General features: G+C 42.5%; 1 protein-coding gene across 1 annotated transcript in view; it reads left to right on the forward strand.

The window, feature by feature from the left end:
- Positions 1-399: 399 nt before the first annotated feature.
- Positions 400-17,698, forward strand: part of usp43a (ubiquitin specific peptidase 43a) — a 338,744-nt gene continuing 321,445 nt past the window's right edge. The window contains exons 1-2 of the mRNA XM_052033131.1: positions 400-1,356; positions 8,211-8,348. Coding sequence (XP_051889091.1) covers positions 709-1,356; positions 8,211-8,348 — 786 coding nt within the window. The 5' untranslated portion in view covers positions 400-708. The remainder of the gene's footprint in view (positions 1,357-8,210; positions 8,349-17,698) is intronic.

Below are 17,698 nucleotides of genomic sequence, written 5' to 3' on the forward strand. Positions count from 1 at the left end.
ACATGTCCAAGAACGCCAATGGCCCTCATATCAACAGGTGGACATGCACACTTTGAAATTCAGTCTCACCACAAACAAAATATCACGGGGTTAGCCGAAATAATCATTGCTTCACACTTCATATTTGCACACACACACGTCAGCATATCAAATGCACGAGTGTGAACTACCCACGGCACACACAATCTTATTTAGGGAAACAAATAAGGAGACATCGTAGAGGGACGTGAATCCTGGAACTGGGGTGCTGTCAAGTTTTTTTTCAAGTGGACGCGGTGTCGGGAGAGGCGGCGGCTCCGCGCTGAGTGACAGCCGGGCCTCCCAGCGGCCGGCCGGCGCCTCCCGTGATGGACTGAAGGGCGAAGGGGGCTGGACGGGGGAGGGCGGAGCAACGCGGCACCTCCGCCAAACAGCTGCACCCATTCAAATGATGGTTCAGCGACAACATGGAGTCAGGTAACAACACACCTCGCCTGCACTCGGAATTCTGCCAAAAAATAAGGTGGCGTTAACTGGCGAGGGACTCCGGCGATCGCTTGAACTCTTTTCGTTGTTGCATCGGGAAGGAAGCAAGCCCAGCCTGGTTGGATTGAGGGCGGAGAGAGGGAGAGAGATGGGATGGTGCGGGGGTGCGGCGGCGTGCTCCTGCCGGGAGATCTAGTGCGCTGTGCCCAGGTGATGAAGCCGCGGGGAGGGTGAAGCCAAGCGATGGACGCGGCGGCGGCGGAGGAGCAGCCGAAGGCGGCCAAAGCCACCCTGAAGGTGTCCAGGGCCAAGCGGAGGAAGAGCCTGTCGGGCAGGCTGTTCAGGAGGAGGTCGCTGAGGTCGGTCGGCAGCTTCGTGAGGGGGGTCTTCAAAACTTTGTTCACTTTAGCACCTTTCGGAGAGGCGGCGCCCACCGAGGGAGAAGAAGGAGGAGGCGGCGGAGGGGGAGAGGTGGAGGAGGAGGACGACGGGGGGTTCGGGGACGGCGCCGTCACCCTCGCCACCTGCAGCGAAGCGGGCACCGAAGGGCAGCAGGAGCCCGGCGCCGCCAGGAGTCAGCCGCAGCCCGGGAAGGAGCGGGTGTCCTGGGGCCACGGGGAGAAACCCCCCGGCGTGTTGGGCTTGAAGAACCACGGCAACACCTGCTTCATGAACGCCGTGGTGCAGTGCTTGAGCAACACTGAGCTGTTCGCCGAGTACCTGGGCTTGGAGCAGTATCGCTCGGAGCTGAAGCAACTGCGAGCCAACGGCACCCTGGGCAGCCGAGAGCCGCCGCGCCAGGGCAGCGCCGAAGTGACCGAGCAGCTCGCCGTGCTGGTCCGGGCGCTCTGGACCCTGGAGTACACGCCGCAGCTCTCCGTGCAGTTCAAGGTAGGAACTCATCCCGCTTGGGGAAAGGGTTGTGCGGAGTAGGATTGTTGCCCCGGTGGTGAGCAGACAGCCAGGGTGAATTTTCTCGGAAAGTTCCCTAAGTCACTCACTTTTGCAACTACCAAAGTGAGGAAAAAGTAGCGCACGTTGTGTTTCAGAATGCTGGGTGAGGTGCAGTCGACCGCTTATCATTTGGGGGAAGTTGGAAAGACATTTGGTTTCTAGGGGAAGGGTATTTAAAAATTAAAAGCAGAATCACACGCATAAATTTCAAACTTTTTTTTACACCGCTGCAGTTGCACTGTGGTGGTGTGAAATTACAGGATGAAGGTGGTCTTGCACTTTTGAACCAACGTGAATTACACATGTACCACTGAAACTCAACAAACCTGCTAATATTTACAGGACGTGAAATGAGGTGTGTGTTTCTGTCGATGTGATGTACAGTAATCTTTTCTGCACCGATTGAAATGGATTGACGTTTGCTGATTTTTAAGGTTTAGCAAATGACCAGAAATTTGTTTCTCTAACACTAATCGTCACTCGGTCAACTTTCAGGGCGTTGCGTTAATCTCCCAGCACTGCTGGGTGACTAATACTGATGGTCTGACATTAAACACAATACCACAGTCTTCGCTTTATTGTGCAGCAGCATTCAGTGTCCAATTCCACATCCTGATTTTTTTTTCGCCGCATCTAGTCTATCCATAACTTCGCATTTGCATCAGTGACAGTAAAGATTATTCTGCAAGTTATTTTTGGAGGTTGCTTCACTTGAAAGCAATGCTGCAAGTTTGAAAAGTTATCATTTTCCCCTCTGGTGAAATTGGGAATTGAAAGTGCAACTCTTTTACTTAACATAAGCAATCGGCAGTGTGGCAGTAGGAAATTCTAAAGGTGTTAGTGTACAGCCACTGGTAATGAGAATGAAAGGTGATGCGAGATTTACTTAAAATGGATTTTTGATTGCTTCCTGGAGTTAATTGTGTCAATTATCTGCCATTGAAATAGTTGCATATTTGATTCACACCTCCGTGGAGTTGTGATTTGGCGGGTGGTAGTTTCAGTGCAGTTCCTGCTCTCCCCAGAAACGCGAGTTTTCACATTTAGAGAGCTCTCACCGGCCTCTGGTTAAACTTTAATATTAGTAAAGTGTCACTGCTTCTTGACATAAAAAATGAATTGTTATGGACTCCGATTTGGCTTTCAAACTTGATTTTTTTTACACCACTGCAGTTGTATTGTAGTGGGTGTGAAATTACAGGATGGGAGTGGTCTAGAGCCAAGGTGAACACACCTACCACTGAAACTCAAACCTACTGATGTTCAGAGGACATGAAATGAACTGTTTGTTTCCTGTCTCATTTTGAAATTCTCCACCAAGAAAAGACGATGTGAACCTCCATTAAGTTTTACAAACAGCTATGCATAGAGGTATCTTCTGTCTTGGATAAATCCTTCCTCAATTCCAAGTCGTTTTGCACACTACTATTGGAGATGTTGAATGCTTCCTGGAATTGATCTTATCAATTGTTTATGTAACCTTAACCATTCCTAACATCCTCAACTGTCAGATAATTATGGGTTTTAACATTTCCCCAAGTCATTAACATCAATAAGATTTGGATTTCAGGGGGGCCATTAGTTCACAGTGAAGTTTTTGAAATGGTGCTTTTAAATCTCAGCAAAATTATGAACCAAAACCTTATTTATACAAAGCATTTCACATTTGAAGCATCTTAAATAAGTTCACAATTATTTCCTAATAGAGGTTGACATGGAGACAGTAGGTTTTCTGTCAGCAACACTTGCAGATGGCTGTAAAGTGGTTGGCCATTCTGTGGGAATAAAACAAAAAATCCTGGAAATGTGTTGAACCTTTAGTACTTGACTTTATCCCTTTTGTTATTGTCACATATCAACACCCTCTTCCTTTTTTTTATTCTTGCTTACCTTTGCCTGCCACTTACTGTAGCCTTTAATCTCTAATGTCCAGTTCTGATTTTAAAAAAAAAAGTCAATTTGTGATGCCAGTCATCTGCCTCTCTCTGCCTCTCTCTGCCTCTCTCCCTCCATAAACTGTCTGATCTGCTGTGTGTTTACATTATTTTCTATTTTTATCACATTTCCAGCATCTGTAGGATCACGTTTTCATTATTTGCTTATGTCGGTTCAACTAGGTCACTTCATTATTCTTTGGAATGTGTTACGGAATCTTTTACACATGAATCATAGGAACATGCAAACTGATACTTCAAGTTAATTTCTTATCAGGTATCCTAAATAGTACTCTGTTTGATTCTACCCCAGTGCATATTATCGCAAAGCAAATTCCATTGATTGAAAAACAGAATCCATTACCTTTAAACTGGTCAGCATTTCCTTTTCAGTAATAATTACATTAAATGTACAAAGACATAAGTGAAATTTCACCTTGTGGAGCAGCTGCCTAAACACTTTTCCTGTTGCGACAAAAATTGGAGAAAGGATATGCCGAATTCAAAGACTGTACTTGTTTACATTTTTGAATGTTTTTGATGCCTCTGATTATTAAATTTACAGTGATATTATTACTTGTGTTGTCTAAAATTGAGCATAAAGAAAGTAGGATAGACAGCTGGTTGTCCATTCCCTGTATGACTATATTAGGGCTTAGCAAGGTACATATATATAATACCTTTCTGCTTTTAAAAAGGCAGACCTATTGAGGGACAATAAGGGACAACAACTCTTTGTTCACCTCTTTTCCCCACCCCCCCCTTTCCAGTTGTAACCATCTGGGCCTCCAGCCAAAAGCCCACCTCTGGGCACCATTGCCCTGGCCCTGAACTTCCTTCCTTCTCTACATTTTCAACTGTTTCCCTTCATGTTGACCTTGATATTGAGACCCACCTGCCACTCCATTTACCCCACTTCCACCAAACTGATCACCAAACATTGTGAATAATGACCCCATTCTGCTTCAAGTTAGTAATCACTTCCTCAGTCAGGTTTCCACCCTGCCACTGCCCCAAGCAACCCTGAGCAATGGCAGTAATGTTGTGACTGTGGACATGGTCTCTCATCGATCCTTATCCAACATGACCTTGCTGCTGCTGTTTCACAGTGGGTCATACAGTCCTATTTGATGTGGGTGTGATTGACCGAAAGGCTTTTCATGCAATCACTGAAAGATCCTTAAAACTCTGGGGAAGCAAAGGACTGCAGATGTTGGAATCTAGATGAAAAAAACAAGAAGATGCCAGAGGAATTCAGCAGATCAGGAAGCGTCTGTGGAGAAAAGCAAACAGTCAACGTTTCGGGTCAGGACCCTTCTTCAGAACAGGAGATAGGAAAAGAGGAAGCCCAATATATAGGGGGGAGAAACAGCAGTGATAGGTGGACAGAAGTGGGGAGGCAGGGTGGGCCCAAGGTGGTGATAGATAGATGCAGGTAAGAGATAGTGATAGGCAGGTGTGGGGGAGGAGGGGAGCAGATCCACCGACGGAAGGGTCAAAGGTATGGAGGCAGGCAGTATGGGGGGAGGGGAGGAGAGGAAAAGAAGATGTTGGGGAAAGAGAGAGAGGCTAGGAAAGGGAAGAAAAGAAGAGGCAAGGTGGGGGTGTTGGGGGGGGGGGGGCGGGGTTTGGTTTACTTAACATGGGAGAATTCGATGTTCATGCAATTAGGCTGTAAGATCCCAAGACAGAAAATGAAGTGCTGTTCCTCCAGTTTGCATTTGGACTTCTCCCGGCAGTGGAGGAGGCCAAGGACTGTGGGAGGGGGAGTTGAAGTGACTGACAACAGGGAGATGCAGATCGTGGTTATGGACGGAGCGCAGGTGTTCTACGAAACAGTCACCTTGTCTGTGTTTGGTCTCACCAATGTAGAGGAGGCCACACTTGGAGCACCGAATGCAGTAGATGATATTAGGGGAAGTGCAGGTAAATCTCTGCCTCACCTGAAAGGACCGTGATGGAGGTGGTGTAGGGGCAGGTGTTACACCTATGGCAGGGGCAGTGGAAAGTCCTCGAGGTGGGAGCGCGATGCATGGGGAGGGAGGAGTGAACTAGGGAGTCGTGGAGAGCGCAGTCGCTACAAAAGGGGCTGGAGAGGGGAAGATGTGCTTGGTGGTGGGGTCCCGTTGGAGATGGTGAAAGTGGTGGAGAATGATGTGTTGCATATGTAGGCTGGTAGGAGGAAATGTAAGGATAAGTGGGATCCTATCCCTGTTGGGTCTGGGAGGGGTGGGGGTGAGAGCAGAGGTGCGGGAAATAGCAGAGAAGTGGGTGTGAGCTTTCCCGACCACAGTAGGGGGGAAGCCACGGTTAGTAAAGAAGTTGGACATCTCGGAGGTCCTGGAGTGGAAAGCCTCATCATGGGAGCAGATGTGGTGGAAGCGGAGAAATTGAGAGAAAGGGATAGCGTCCTTGCAAGAGACAGGGTGAGAGGAGCTGTAATCAAGGTAGCTGAGGGCGTTGGTGGGTTTGTAGAAGATGGTGGATAATGAATCTCCTGAGATATTTACTAACCATGGCCCCAGTTACTTTGAGAGTTTGGCCTTTAAATATACAAATACATAAACAATAGAAACAGTACAATTGTTACTTGGCTGTGCAGTGATTGTAGTAATTTATTAGAGATTTTCAGCAAAGTTACTGGCAACAAATGTTCTTAAATATATATTATGGTACCTTTTATTTTGCTCTTTTGTGACTTTTTTCCACCCATCCCCTATTTGTGGAACTTTCAATTTCTCTTCTGGTCAGCTTCCAAATTCATTTGGTTAACAATTTGTTGCCATTAATCCACTGATATGTTCCAACTTTTTGGCTATTCCTTCTCCAGAGGTTCAAGAGCACTCGAGGTCAGGACCTCATTATCCCAATTATGAAATTTTTTGTGACTTCATTACATTATTTTTATCTAGATGAATGAAATATTTACCACTTGTAAAATGATGAAAAACTAGAATGACTGCCTTGCCAAGCCACTTAGCAGTCCAGATGAAGGGTCTCAATCCAAAATGTTGACTGTCCATTTCCCTCTACAGATGTTGCCTGACCTGCTGAGTTCCTCCAGCAGTTTGTTTTTCGTTCAAAATAACAAAGTTAGTGACATATGTCTAGGAATTGGGGCTGCACAGTAGCGCAGCCAACAGAGTTGCTGCCTCACAGCCTCAGTGACTGGGATTCAATCCTGACCTCTGGCACAGTCTGTCTGGAGTTTGATGACTGCTTGGGTTTCCTTTTGGTACTCTGGTTCCCTCCCACATCTCAAAGACGTGCAGGTTGGTAGGCTGATTGGCCACTGTAAATTGTCCCTTCTATAAAGGGATGTGGTAGAATCTGGAGGAGTTGATGAGAATGCAGGGAGAATAAAATGAGATTCATGCAAGATTAGTACAAATGGGTGCTTGATGCTGGATATGGACTTGATGGGCTGAAGGGCCTGTTTCCATTCTGGATAAATCTGAGTCTAAGTCTTGAGATTTGCTGTCAGTGTTATTTTTTTTATTAACATTATTGGAGTTTTATTTTGTGAAGAAATTATGTGCATGCCATCCCTGGGTAACGAACACCCAACTTTCATAGCTGTTTAAATGGCTGTCTCCCTGAAAGTTGCCGCACAAGTTGATAGGGTGGTAAAGAAGGCGTACGGCATGCTTTTGCCTTCATTAATCGAGGCACTGAGTTCAAGAGTCGGTGAGCTATGTTGCAGCTTCTGGTTAGATTGCACCTGGAGGATTGCATTCAATTCTGGTCGCTCCATTATAGGAACAATGTGAAGGCTTTAGAGAGGGTGCAGAAGAGGTTACCAGGATGCTGCCTGGATTAGAGGGCATGTGCTATAAGGAGAGGGTGAACAAACCTTTGTTTTCTCTGGAGCAGTGGAGACTGAGGGGAGATCTGATAGAAGTTTATAAAGTTATGAGAGGCATAGATAGAGTAGATGGCTGGTATCTTTTTCCCAGGGTTGGTGTGTTTAATACTAGAGGGCATGCATTTAAGGTGAGGGGGGGATGTTCAAAGGCTGTACAGGGCAAGTTTTCTAACACAGAAAATGGTGGGTGCCTGCAATGTACTGCCAGGGGCAGTGGTGGAGGCAGATATGATGGAGACTTTTAAGAGATTCTTAGGTAGGCACGTGAATATGCAGGGAATGGAGGGAGATTGGCCATGTGCAGGCAGAAGGAATTAGTTTAATTAGGCTTAATTAGTTCAGCACAACGTCGTGGGCTGAAGGGCTTGTTCCTGTGCTGCACTGTTCTATGACATACAAGTACCCCTACAAACGAGCTCCATGATAGTATTAAATTCAAAAATCTGGCATTTGTATATATGTTTGTTTTTATAAATGGTAGAATTAGTTTCCCCCTCTCTCCACTTTTAGTAATTATTTTTTATCAGTCTTGTGTGTTTCTGGTGCCATTCATTACGATATTATAAGGTATGGTTACCATATTGAGTGACTTTTGTGTATTTTCGGACTTGCGGACAAAATTAACTTATGGACATCTGTAGGGATGGAACCTGTTCCTTAGGCCAGAGATGGCCTGTATACTGTTAATGGAAACACTCAGCTGGTCTGTCAGCATCCACAGAGAAGAGGTAGCTAACATTTCACATTTGTTTCTCCTTCAACATTGGATGCTGGCAAAACTCTGCACTTCCAGGGCTTTCCACTTTTGTTTCCAATATCCAGCATTAACTCTTGTCATTTTTTAAATCATCTTCACGTAGATAGTGTTTCCAGGGTGGATCAACTGAATTGCTGAACAAGTGATCTCTGGGTTTTAACAGCTACAAATTCTCACCTATTTTGAAGCATTGTGATGAATCTTGTTTTAATGAGGAATGATTATTTTGTTTCAGAATATAGTTGCAAAATATGGATCCCAATTTCGTGGCAATTCCCAGCATGATGCACTCGAGTTCCTTCTGTGGTTACTGAACAGAGTTCATGAGGACCTCAATTGTTCACCCAACAAAAAGGTGAAGCCTTCTGTAAAGGTACGTTAGTGCAAACTGCTTAATTCATTTTATTGCAGGAACCTCCTCTTACAATCACATTTTGTCTTGTTCAGAGGGCATTTGTCCTGTTCCCAATTCAGGAATAACAAATAGTCTGGTAAACTACTTCAAAATATTCTCCAAAAACCAGTTAGGTACGTGTGGATTAATGAAATGTTCTGGTCGTAATATTTCCCCCATGACACTTTATCTGTCAATTTCGTGGAGAAATTTTACACAATGTAGGCTTTAAATGTTTTACTGTTTGTCAATGTAGCCAATCAATCTAAAACTTGAATAAAAACAGAGAATATTGGTAATATTTACCAAATTAGTGAGCATCTTTGGAGAAAAACACGAAGCAGCTGCCTTTCTTCTTTTTTGATACAGAACCATTAGCCTGGAATATTAAATCCCTTTTTCCATGGGTGCTGCCTGACTTGCTATTTCCACCATTTTCTGTTTCTATTTTTAGATTTTCTAGCATGGACAGTATTTTGCTTTAGTATTTGAAATTTTGTTTCAGTAATCAACATTTACATGACAGTAATATGCGGTGACATGATTATTGCTGATAAAAAGTATATAAGCAATGAATGATAGTTCTTTGAATATAAAGGTGAACAATTATTCTTTTACATGAAATTATGGCTTCTGGTCTTAAATTTATATACAACAACAATGCTTTTGGCTTTTTTACTTATTTAAGAGTATGCTTAGAAATTTTAACACACACGAAATTCTGGAGGAACTCAGCAGGCCAGGCAGCATCTGGAGGGAAATGAACAGTCGACGTTTCGGGCCAAGACTCTTCTTCAGGACCAGAAAGAAAGAGGCTGAAGCCAGAATAAAAGGATGTGGGGGAGTGGGAGGAGCATGAGCTTGCTTGTGATAGGTGGATCAAGGTGGGGGGGGGGTAGTCGGAAAGATGTGAGAAGCTTTGCGGTGATAGAGGTGAGCTTATAAATATTATTGGTCATTGATTAACTACTATTAAAAGTTGCCATGATTAACGCAAAGCAATTTATCTATGATCCTTTCCTAAGCATTTTTGCACACTTTGTAAACAAAAATAACTTTTATATATTTGAAAGAATGAAAATTAAAATTTACAGGTGTCATAACTAAACATTTGGAGCCATTCAATTTGTCATATCTACCTTGGTCAGTGATCATTGCCAGCATATAATAAACAACACTGCAGAATTGATTATGTTATGTATGGTGGCACTATCTATGTAAGCACCAACATGTGATGTCGCAGGGTGTACATGTGGATCAGTGCCATTCTTTAATACACCTTCCGCAGCCACCTCAGCAAATGGCTAATTTGTGTGAAATTTCTAATTTTCGCTTTGTTTTGAACAAGGTGTGAATTAGCCATTTATTGTAATGTTAACACAAATTCAAATCCTGTATGTGGAGGAGAAAAAGCAAAATATTTCAGACCATAGTAATCCTGCTTCAAAGAATCATGGTCTTTGACTTCCTTGAAACTGCGGAGAACGTCATGGGAGGATCCAAAACTTTCCAATAGAGTGTTTGTGTATTATGTGTGTTGGTAAGGGCCTGTCTGTGCTAACACTCTATTTCTCTATAAATACCAGAGCAAAACAATTGATTATTGGCTCATTGTTCTTGCCAGTTGGAAACCAGAAAAGTACCTTGCGTTATTTCAAATGTACATTCGAATCCTATGAGGATATTCAGAAATTATCAATGATGCCATGTTCTTTGTGTGAGACTGAGAATTAAGTTTATTTTTAGCATTTTTATTTATCTTATTGTATGAGATAAGTTTTCTATAAGAAAACAGTCAACATTTCTGCCATGCAAATAAACTTCAAAATGGTCTTGTCGTACCCAGCAATTGCTTTCATTTATGAGATGTCATACTTCCTATTTTAGTAGATTTTATATTTATCAAAGTGTTTTTCTTTGCTGCCCAATGAGAAATTCGTTATGACTGATATCTCCTGGCAAAGTATAGATCGGTGAATAGTGGTTTCTAAATCGTGAATCAATTTGCAAAGCGTAATATTGACTTAAATCAAAAACAAAGGGTGTGGTATCTGCCTATGTGCTTTGTATCTGAGAATTGTTCTCTGAAATGTTGGAGGTGTACCTTCTGTAGCATGCATTAGTTCATCTTTGTTGCACATTCAGTGATATTTGGTGCTTAAGAAGTAATTTCCATCTTTTTTATTAGGAAAACGTTGGTTTGCACAATGTGACGGTGAACATTGCACCCTGCGAGCATTTTTTCCCTGAAGTTTTTCTAGTAATTCCCTTCATTGTTACACTATGACAGCTTTCAAATTGTTTTTGCTTTGTAAAAGTACTATTGTCATAGAAGCAAATTGGCTTAATGTATTTTGACAATGTTCAACAAATCACATTATTTGACTTCCATGTTATATCAAGAAGCATGTTTGCATGATTTGGTGGAAAATTTGTCTATCAATCAGTAACAGAAAGTTTATTATGAAATTTTTATTATGAAAAGGCTTCTGAGACAATTTTAGCCTTTATTGCCTGCAATATTACACCATCATTTCTGCCCCCTATTATGAGATGGAGAGGTTAGAAGAGAAGAGAAGAAATGTAATGTAGACAAATGCAACAGGTGCACAATGGAGGTAAAATGGGAAATGGGGACACTCCATGATTGGTGCTGCATTAATGACGTTGAATAAGATCCAGCAACTTAGTAGATTTGATGCTCAAAGTATCAAATCATTGTAAAAACAGCAAGGGTCAAAACCTACCGATTTAAAGGCAAAACGTAGTGATCAGAAAAGATCGTCATCGTGATGTTATTAATCTGCTTAAATCTTACCTGGAGTGCTGTGCATTTTGGGCCAATGGGGTTTGGGGAGCCTATTCAGACAAACCTAGCAGGTTGATCACTAATTAAGATGAGTCTTTTGTATTGGGTGTTTCACATTTGGAAATAGGCAAGTGAGAGTTGATCTTGTGGAGAATATGAACTTGTGAACTGAACAGAAAAGGTAGAAGTGGAAAATGATTCCAAGCTAAGTTCTACTAGTAGTGCAAGGAACCAGAGGTTCAAACTCATAAGGGGTAAATTCATGACTAACATCGGGAAGTTGCTCTTGTGACATAAGCATCAGTTTGACTCTGGCATAATGTAACATGTATTATTGTGAAGTGTGTTTGTTAGTTCTGTTTTAGAAACAAACCTACAGCACAACATAGGCCCTTCGGGCCCCAAAGTTGTGCCGAACATGTCCCTACCTTAGAAATTACTAGGTTTACCCATAGCCCTGTATTTTTCTAAGCTCCATGTACCTATCCAAAAGTCTCTTAAAAGACCCTATCATATCCGCCTCCACCACCGTTGCTGGCAGCCCATTCCATGCATTCACCACTCTCTGAGTAAAAAACTTACCTCTGATATCTCCTCTGTACACTGTACCTACTCCCCAGCATCTTAAACCTGTGTCCTCTTGTGGCAACCATTTCAGCCCTGGGAAAAAGCCTCTGACTAGCCACACGATCAATGCCTCTTATCATCTTTACACCTCTATCAGGTCACCACTCATCTTCTGTCGCTTCAAGGAGAAAAGGCAAAGTTCCCTCAACCTGTTTTCATAAGGCATGCTCCGCAATCCAGGCAGCATCCTTGTAATTCTCCTCTGCACCCTTTCTATGGCTTCCACATCCTTCCTGTAGTGAGACGACCAGAACTGAGCACAGTACTCCAAGTGGGGTCTGACCAAGGTCCTTTATAGCTGCAACATTACCTCTCGGCTCCTAAATTCAATTCCATGATTGATGAAGGACAATACACCATATGCTTTCTTCACCACAGAGTCAACCTGTGCAGCTGCTTTGAGCATCCTCTGGACTCGGACCCCAAGATCCTTCTGATCCTCCACACTGCCGAGAGTCTTACCATTAATACTATATCCTGCCATCATATTTGACCTACCAAAATGAACCACTTCACACTTATCTGGGTTGAACTCCATCTGCCACTTCTCAGCCCAGTTTTGTATCCTACCTATGTCCTGCTGTAACCTCTGACAGCCCTCTTTTATTTGCAAGAAAATAAAAATCAGAGGAGATGTAGATCACAGACTTGTTGATGAATGCTGTTGATACTGTACACTGATGTGTAAGGTCAAAATCTGCTGGCTGACTGAAAACACATGGGACAAATTCCCAGATAGGACATTGGAGAGAAAACATAAGATTTGTTTAATGATTGATGGGGGTATTGGAAAGAGTGTAGGGTCATTTTAGATGCATAAACTAAGAGTGACCAAATAACATATTCATTTGCAATTATTCATTGACACTGTTATGGTTGATACAGTGCTGCACCATGACTGGCCAATAGAAGGTTGAATTTGCAAGCTGACTGGCTTTGTACACAGGTTGTCTCTGGATAGTGAATGAATCTCTTTTTACAGACACCTGTAAGTCAATTTTTGTTCATAGGTCGAAAAGGACACAAAAATCACTCAATACCTCCACAGCATTGTAATGTATGACATCAAAAACACATGAGACTGATAAAGAAAGAACAATTACTAAAGGTGGAGAGTCAGAGGAAACTAGTTCTGCCATCTGTAGGAATGAATGTGTGTACATGCATTGGACTTTTGAGTTTAATAATATGGAAGTTCGTTTGCATGTAAGGGTGTCCCTTAGTCGGGCATTCGTAACCTGGGGGCGGCCTGTGTTCTTTTACCCTTCTGTACACTCAGCAACTTGAGCTGGGCTGAAGTGTTCTGATGGAGGTCGTGTGGTTAAGGCTTAGTGAACTAACAAATCATACTGCATTCAGAATTTAAACTGCAGATTAAAAATACTTCTTTTTCCTTTAGGGAACTGAAGGCAGTACTTTACAACAGGAGTTACTAGGCAGTTTTGTAAACTCAGAACGTTCTGCTGTTTTGGAATTGCCATTTCTCGAGATGGTTTCTGATATTTTTGTGTTTTAATTGATGCATAAGATCATTGTTTCTGAAAGTGGTTTCACTTGGGGTCGATTGGGAGTTGGCATCTAATTGTGCCACGTAGACCAGAGAGTTGGAAGTTTTATTTCTCATGCACATGGTATTGGCTAATCTCTGCTTGGTTGATGCTGACAGTGCTACAAATGCTGGAGTTGTGGGTTATTGTAAAATGTAATTTGACTACACTCCTGTTAAGTGCTTTGGCAAGTTACTCTACGCTAAGGATGCAAAATAAATAAAAGCTGGTATTGGAATGTAATGATAGTTTTCAGGGCAGTGTGGGGTGGGAAGAATAAATGGAAGAAGGGGTTCATAAGTTTACAAGCAGCATCACTATTTATTCAACAAGGGGATGTGGGCATCATGGGCAAATTCAGTGATTATTGTCCATCCCTGACTTGGGAAGATGCTGACGAGCCACCTTTTTGCCTTCTGCAGTCCTTTTGACAAGAACGCTCCCACAGTGTTGTTGGGTAGGGAGTTCAAGGATTTAGATCTAGCAACGCTGGAGAAACAGTGATTATGTGTTCAGTCTTTGTTTTCCGCAAAGGATGGGGCAAAGATATCCTGCAGATAACAAAAACCATGGGTTCCACTAAGGCCCTCTCTTTTGTACCCAATATTCCCACCCCTCAAACAAATGTAAATATGCCCTTTTAATGTTCTAAACACATTAACATGTGTTTAAAAAAAAGTTTAGCTAACAAACTACATCCATTGAAACTTATCAGCATAGATCAGTTTTGAAACTCCAAGATGTAGCTGTGAAACCAAAGTCTGATCTTTATTAGAACATTGCACAATAGGGAACCATTTAACACAGGTGGTCTGCAAACTGCTCATATTTACACAATGTGTACATGTATATAGGTGCATTAACTGGGGAAAAATTCGAGCTAGCGTCTGGGGCTGACCTGTTGAATACATGGATCAGCAGTTGGCAAATCAATGGCTTACAGGGACTGAGTGTATTTCTGAGTCAGGGTGGTGTGTGATTTGGAGGGGAATAAGAACATGAGAATCAGGAGCAGGTGTAGGCCATTTGGTCTTTCAAGCTGATATGAAATCTCAACACCATTTTCCATATCCCACGATTTCTCTAATATCCCAAAATCTATTTGTGCATTTTGAATGCAATCAATGACAGAGCCTTCATCGTCCTTCACAGTGGAGAATTCCAAAGATTCACTGCCCCTTGAAACATTTCTTCTCGTTTCAGTTGTAAATGACCTGTGATTTATTTTGAGACTTTGACCCTTAGTTATAAACTACTTAGACAGGGGAAACATCCACTCCCTATCCAGCTTGTTGAACCCTGTAAGAATTGTGTAGGTTTCAATGAGATTGGAAGAATTCTATGATTCTAAATAGAGGTCTGGCATTTTTTTTAATACAAAATAAACTTTATTCATAATAAAAGACAAACTATATACAATTACAAAACAGTGCAAACCTTTACATTCTTGTACTGATCATTCATTAGTGTTACCTTTTTATATACAAAACAGCACTGATGCCATACGTGTGGCTCCCTAGAAGCTACCCAGTCCCGTATTTACAATATTTAGGGGCTTTCTCGCCTGTCCCTGCCCCTCCCTTTCCAGTGGCAGAAGAACCCTAAACTATAGTCCTTCCCCACTGAGCCTTTGCGTTGGCTGCGCCCAGCTTCAGTACGTCCCTCAGCATGTACTCCTGCGGCGTGGAATGTGCCAGCCGGCAGCATTCCCCTACCAACATCTCGCAGTGCTGGAAGACCAACAAGTTTCGGGCAGATCAAAGAACGTCTTTCACCGAGTTGATGACCTTCCAGCAGCAGTTGATGTCCGTCTCTGTGTGTGTCCCTGGGAACAGCCCGTAGATCAGAGAATCCTGTGTTACGCTGCTGCTGGGAATGAACCGTGACAAGGACCCTTGCATCTTTTGCCACACCCTCCTTGCAAACCTACAGCCCGCAAAGAGGTGGGCGACCGTCTCGTCCCCAGCGCAGGGGTCTGGCATTGTCACTCTCTCCCTTGTGTATTAGTTATGTCACCCCAGGCAAATCTTTGCTGCACTCCTGCCATAACAATTATATCCTTTTTTTAGTTAGGGTGACCAGAATTATGCACAATGCTCCAGGTGTGGTTGCTCCAAGGCTACACTATTACTATACACCATATATTACTGTATACTGTATTACTATAATTGTAGTAAGGCATCTGTACTCAAACCCTCTTGCAATTAGAAGCCAACCTACTGGTTGCTTTGCTATTGATGCTGCACCTGCAATGTTAACTTTCAGTGACTTTTGTACAAAGACACCCAAATCCTTTTGAACATCAACATTTCCCAATATCTCACCATTAAACAAAAACTTGGCCTTTTTTTGCTACCAAAGTTGATAACCGCACATTTCCCACGTTGGAGTCTGTCATGTTGCCTGTTCATTTAGTTTGTCACTATCTCCATGAGGGATTTGCATCGTCATTACTGATCACATTCCCATTTTTTCCATATCATCAGCAAACTTGGAGGTGTTATATTTGTGAAGGTGGTGTTGCCCTAGACTGTCAAAGTGGTAGGGACTGTAGGTTTGGGAGTTGCTTTTGGAATAGCCTAGCCAAGTAACTGGTGCTTTTGCAGATGGTACACTTTATTGCTTTGGCACATTGACAGTGGAGGGAATGAATGATTTGGATGTTGTATGCGGGGTCAGTCAAACAGGCTCTGCTGTGGATAAAGTTGAGCTTCTTGTACTTCCAGGCAGGTGAAGAATATTTGATTCTGCTCCTGACTTGTGTCAACGCAGATTGGGGAGTAAGGATGAGGGTTACTTGGCACCAGATAACCAGCTTCTGACTTGCTCTTGCAGCTGTAGTATTTATTTGGCTGGTTCAATTAAAGTTCTTGCTTGACATTAACTCCCAGGTTGTGGACATGGCAATGCCCGTTAGGGACATTAGAATCTCTTTTATCAGTGATGATTATTATCCAGCACTTGTGTTGTAGCAATGAATCAAACTGGCTGCAGACTGGCGTCTGTGATAGTGAGGCCTCGAAAGGAGACCAACAGGATTACCCACCACTGGCTGAAGCTCATCCTCCTTACTCACATGCTGGACTCTTCTGTTCTTTGATCCTACTTCTCCTGGCTGTTTAATTGTTCACCATTCATGACCAAATATGTGAGGATTGTGGAGCACATATGTCGATTTCAGGTTAGAATAGAATCTGTCTTGATGTTTCCCATCAATGTATATTCTAGCAACACACTTTATCCAGATAGCTGCCTAGTAGCCGGAGTTATGTGCTAGTGTCTGAGGAATCTTATTGCTAGAGGGGTCAACTCCTTTTTGTAGGGAGGAAGGATCAAAATGGCAAAAGGAATTTAATTTAATAATAGGAGTCAGTCTCCCCTTTGTCATTTTTGAGCTGTTGAAACCATTTATTAGGAAATTAATCCAACACCTCATCCATGAGGCCATTTTTCAATGAGTGTTGGCAGGCGTTTTGGATATGTTAAAATAGCTAGTATACTTCACCTTCAGTGTCCTTTAGATCAACACGCATACATATTGGTAATGAGCCCCTAGAAGTAGTGACATAATAAAGGGAAATGATGGCAGCAATGTTCATTTTGCAAGGTTTCATGTACATATGAGGCAATTTTTTTTCTGTTTTTGAAGCTATCGTGAGAAAACCAGGTGGATTATATCATTTCAGAAAAAGTAGTGAAGAAAATTTACTTAATGCTGTGACTGTTATGTGCACAGATGCAGACTAAACGATCAAGTTAATATTTTGTGTTCTCACTAAATCCAGGTTTGTGTTGTAGCACATTGTGCTTGAGTAAATTCAACTTTCCATTCACAGCCTTTACCTAGAGATGGAGGTCCTTCCTCCCAGGGGTATGGAGAGTGACATAGGTTTTTAAATCACATTTCCTTTATTTATTGAATTCCTCGTACCTGCTTACAGAGCAACATTAGCAGAGCCATGGGAATAGGGTTCCTTTCTATTTTTGGTTGGCATTCAGAATGTACAACTTTGAGTCTCCAAACCCTTCTCCTTGCCTGATGCAGAAGACATTTTTCACTCAATACCAAATAAAAATCAAAGTTAAGGGATCTGAATCATTTGCAGCATTTAGTCCAAGCTTTATTGCTTGTTTATGAGTAGCACATGTATTGCTTTAGCTTCCATAAGCATCAGTAGCATTTGCTTGTGGCTTTTTGTTACATGGGTATTGGTACAAGGGAATTTGGGTTTCTTGTAAGAATGAAGGGTGGATGTTGGATAGGCTGCTAATGACCCTTAGACAACTTCCAACTGTCAACCATGATATACTGAACAAATGTCATGGCTCTGATTTTACTACCAATT

Source organism: Pristis pectinata, chromosome 18 (assembly GCF_009764475.1).
Source record: "Pristis pectinata isolate sPriPec2 chromosome 18, sPriPec2.1.pri, whole genome shotgun sequence".
In the NCBI taxonomy this organism is placed as follows: domain Eukaryota; kingdom Metazoa; phylum Chordata; class Chondrichthyes; order Rhinopristiformes; family Pristidae; genus Pristis; species Pristis pectinata.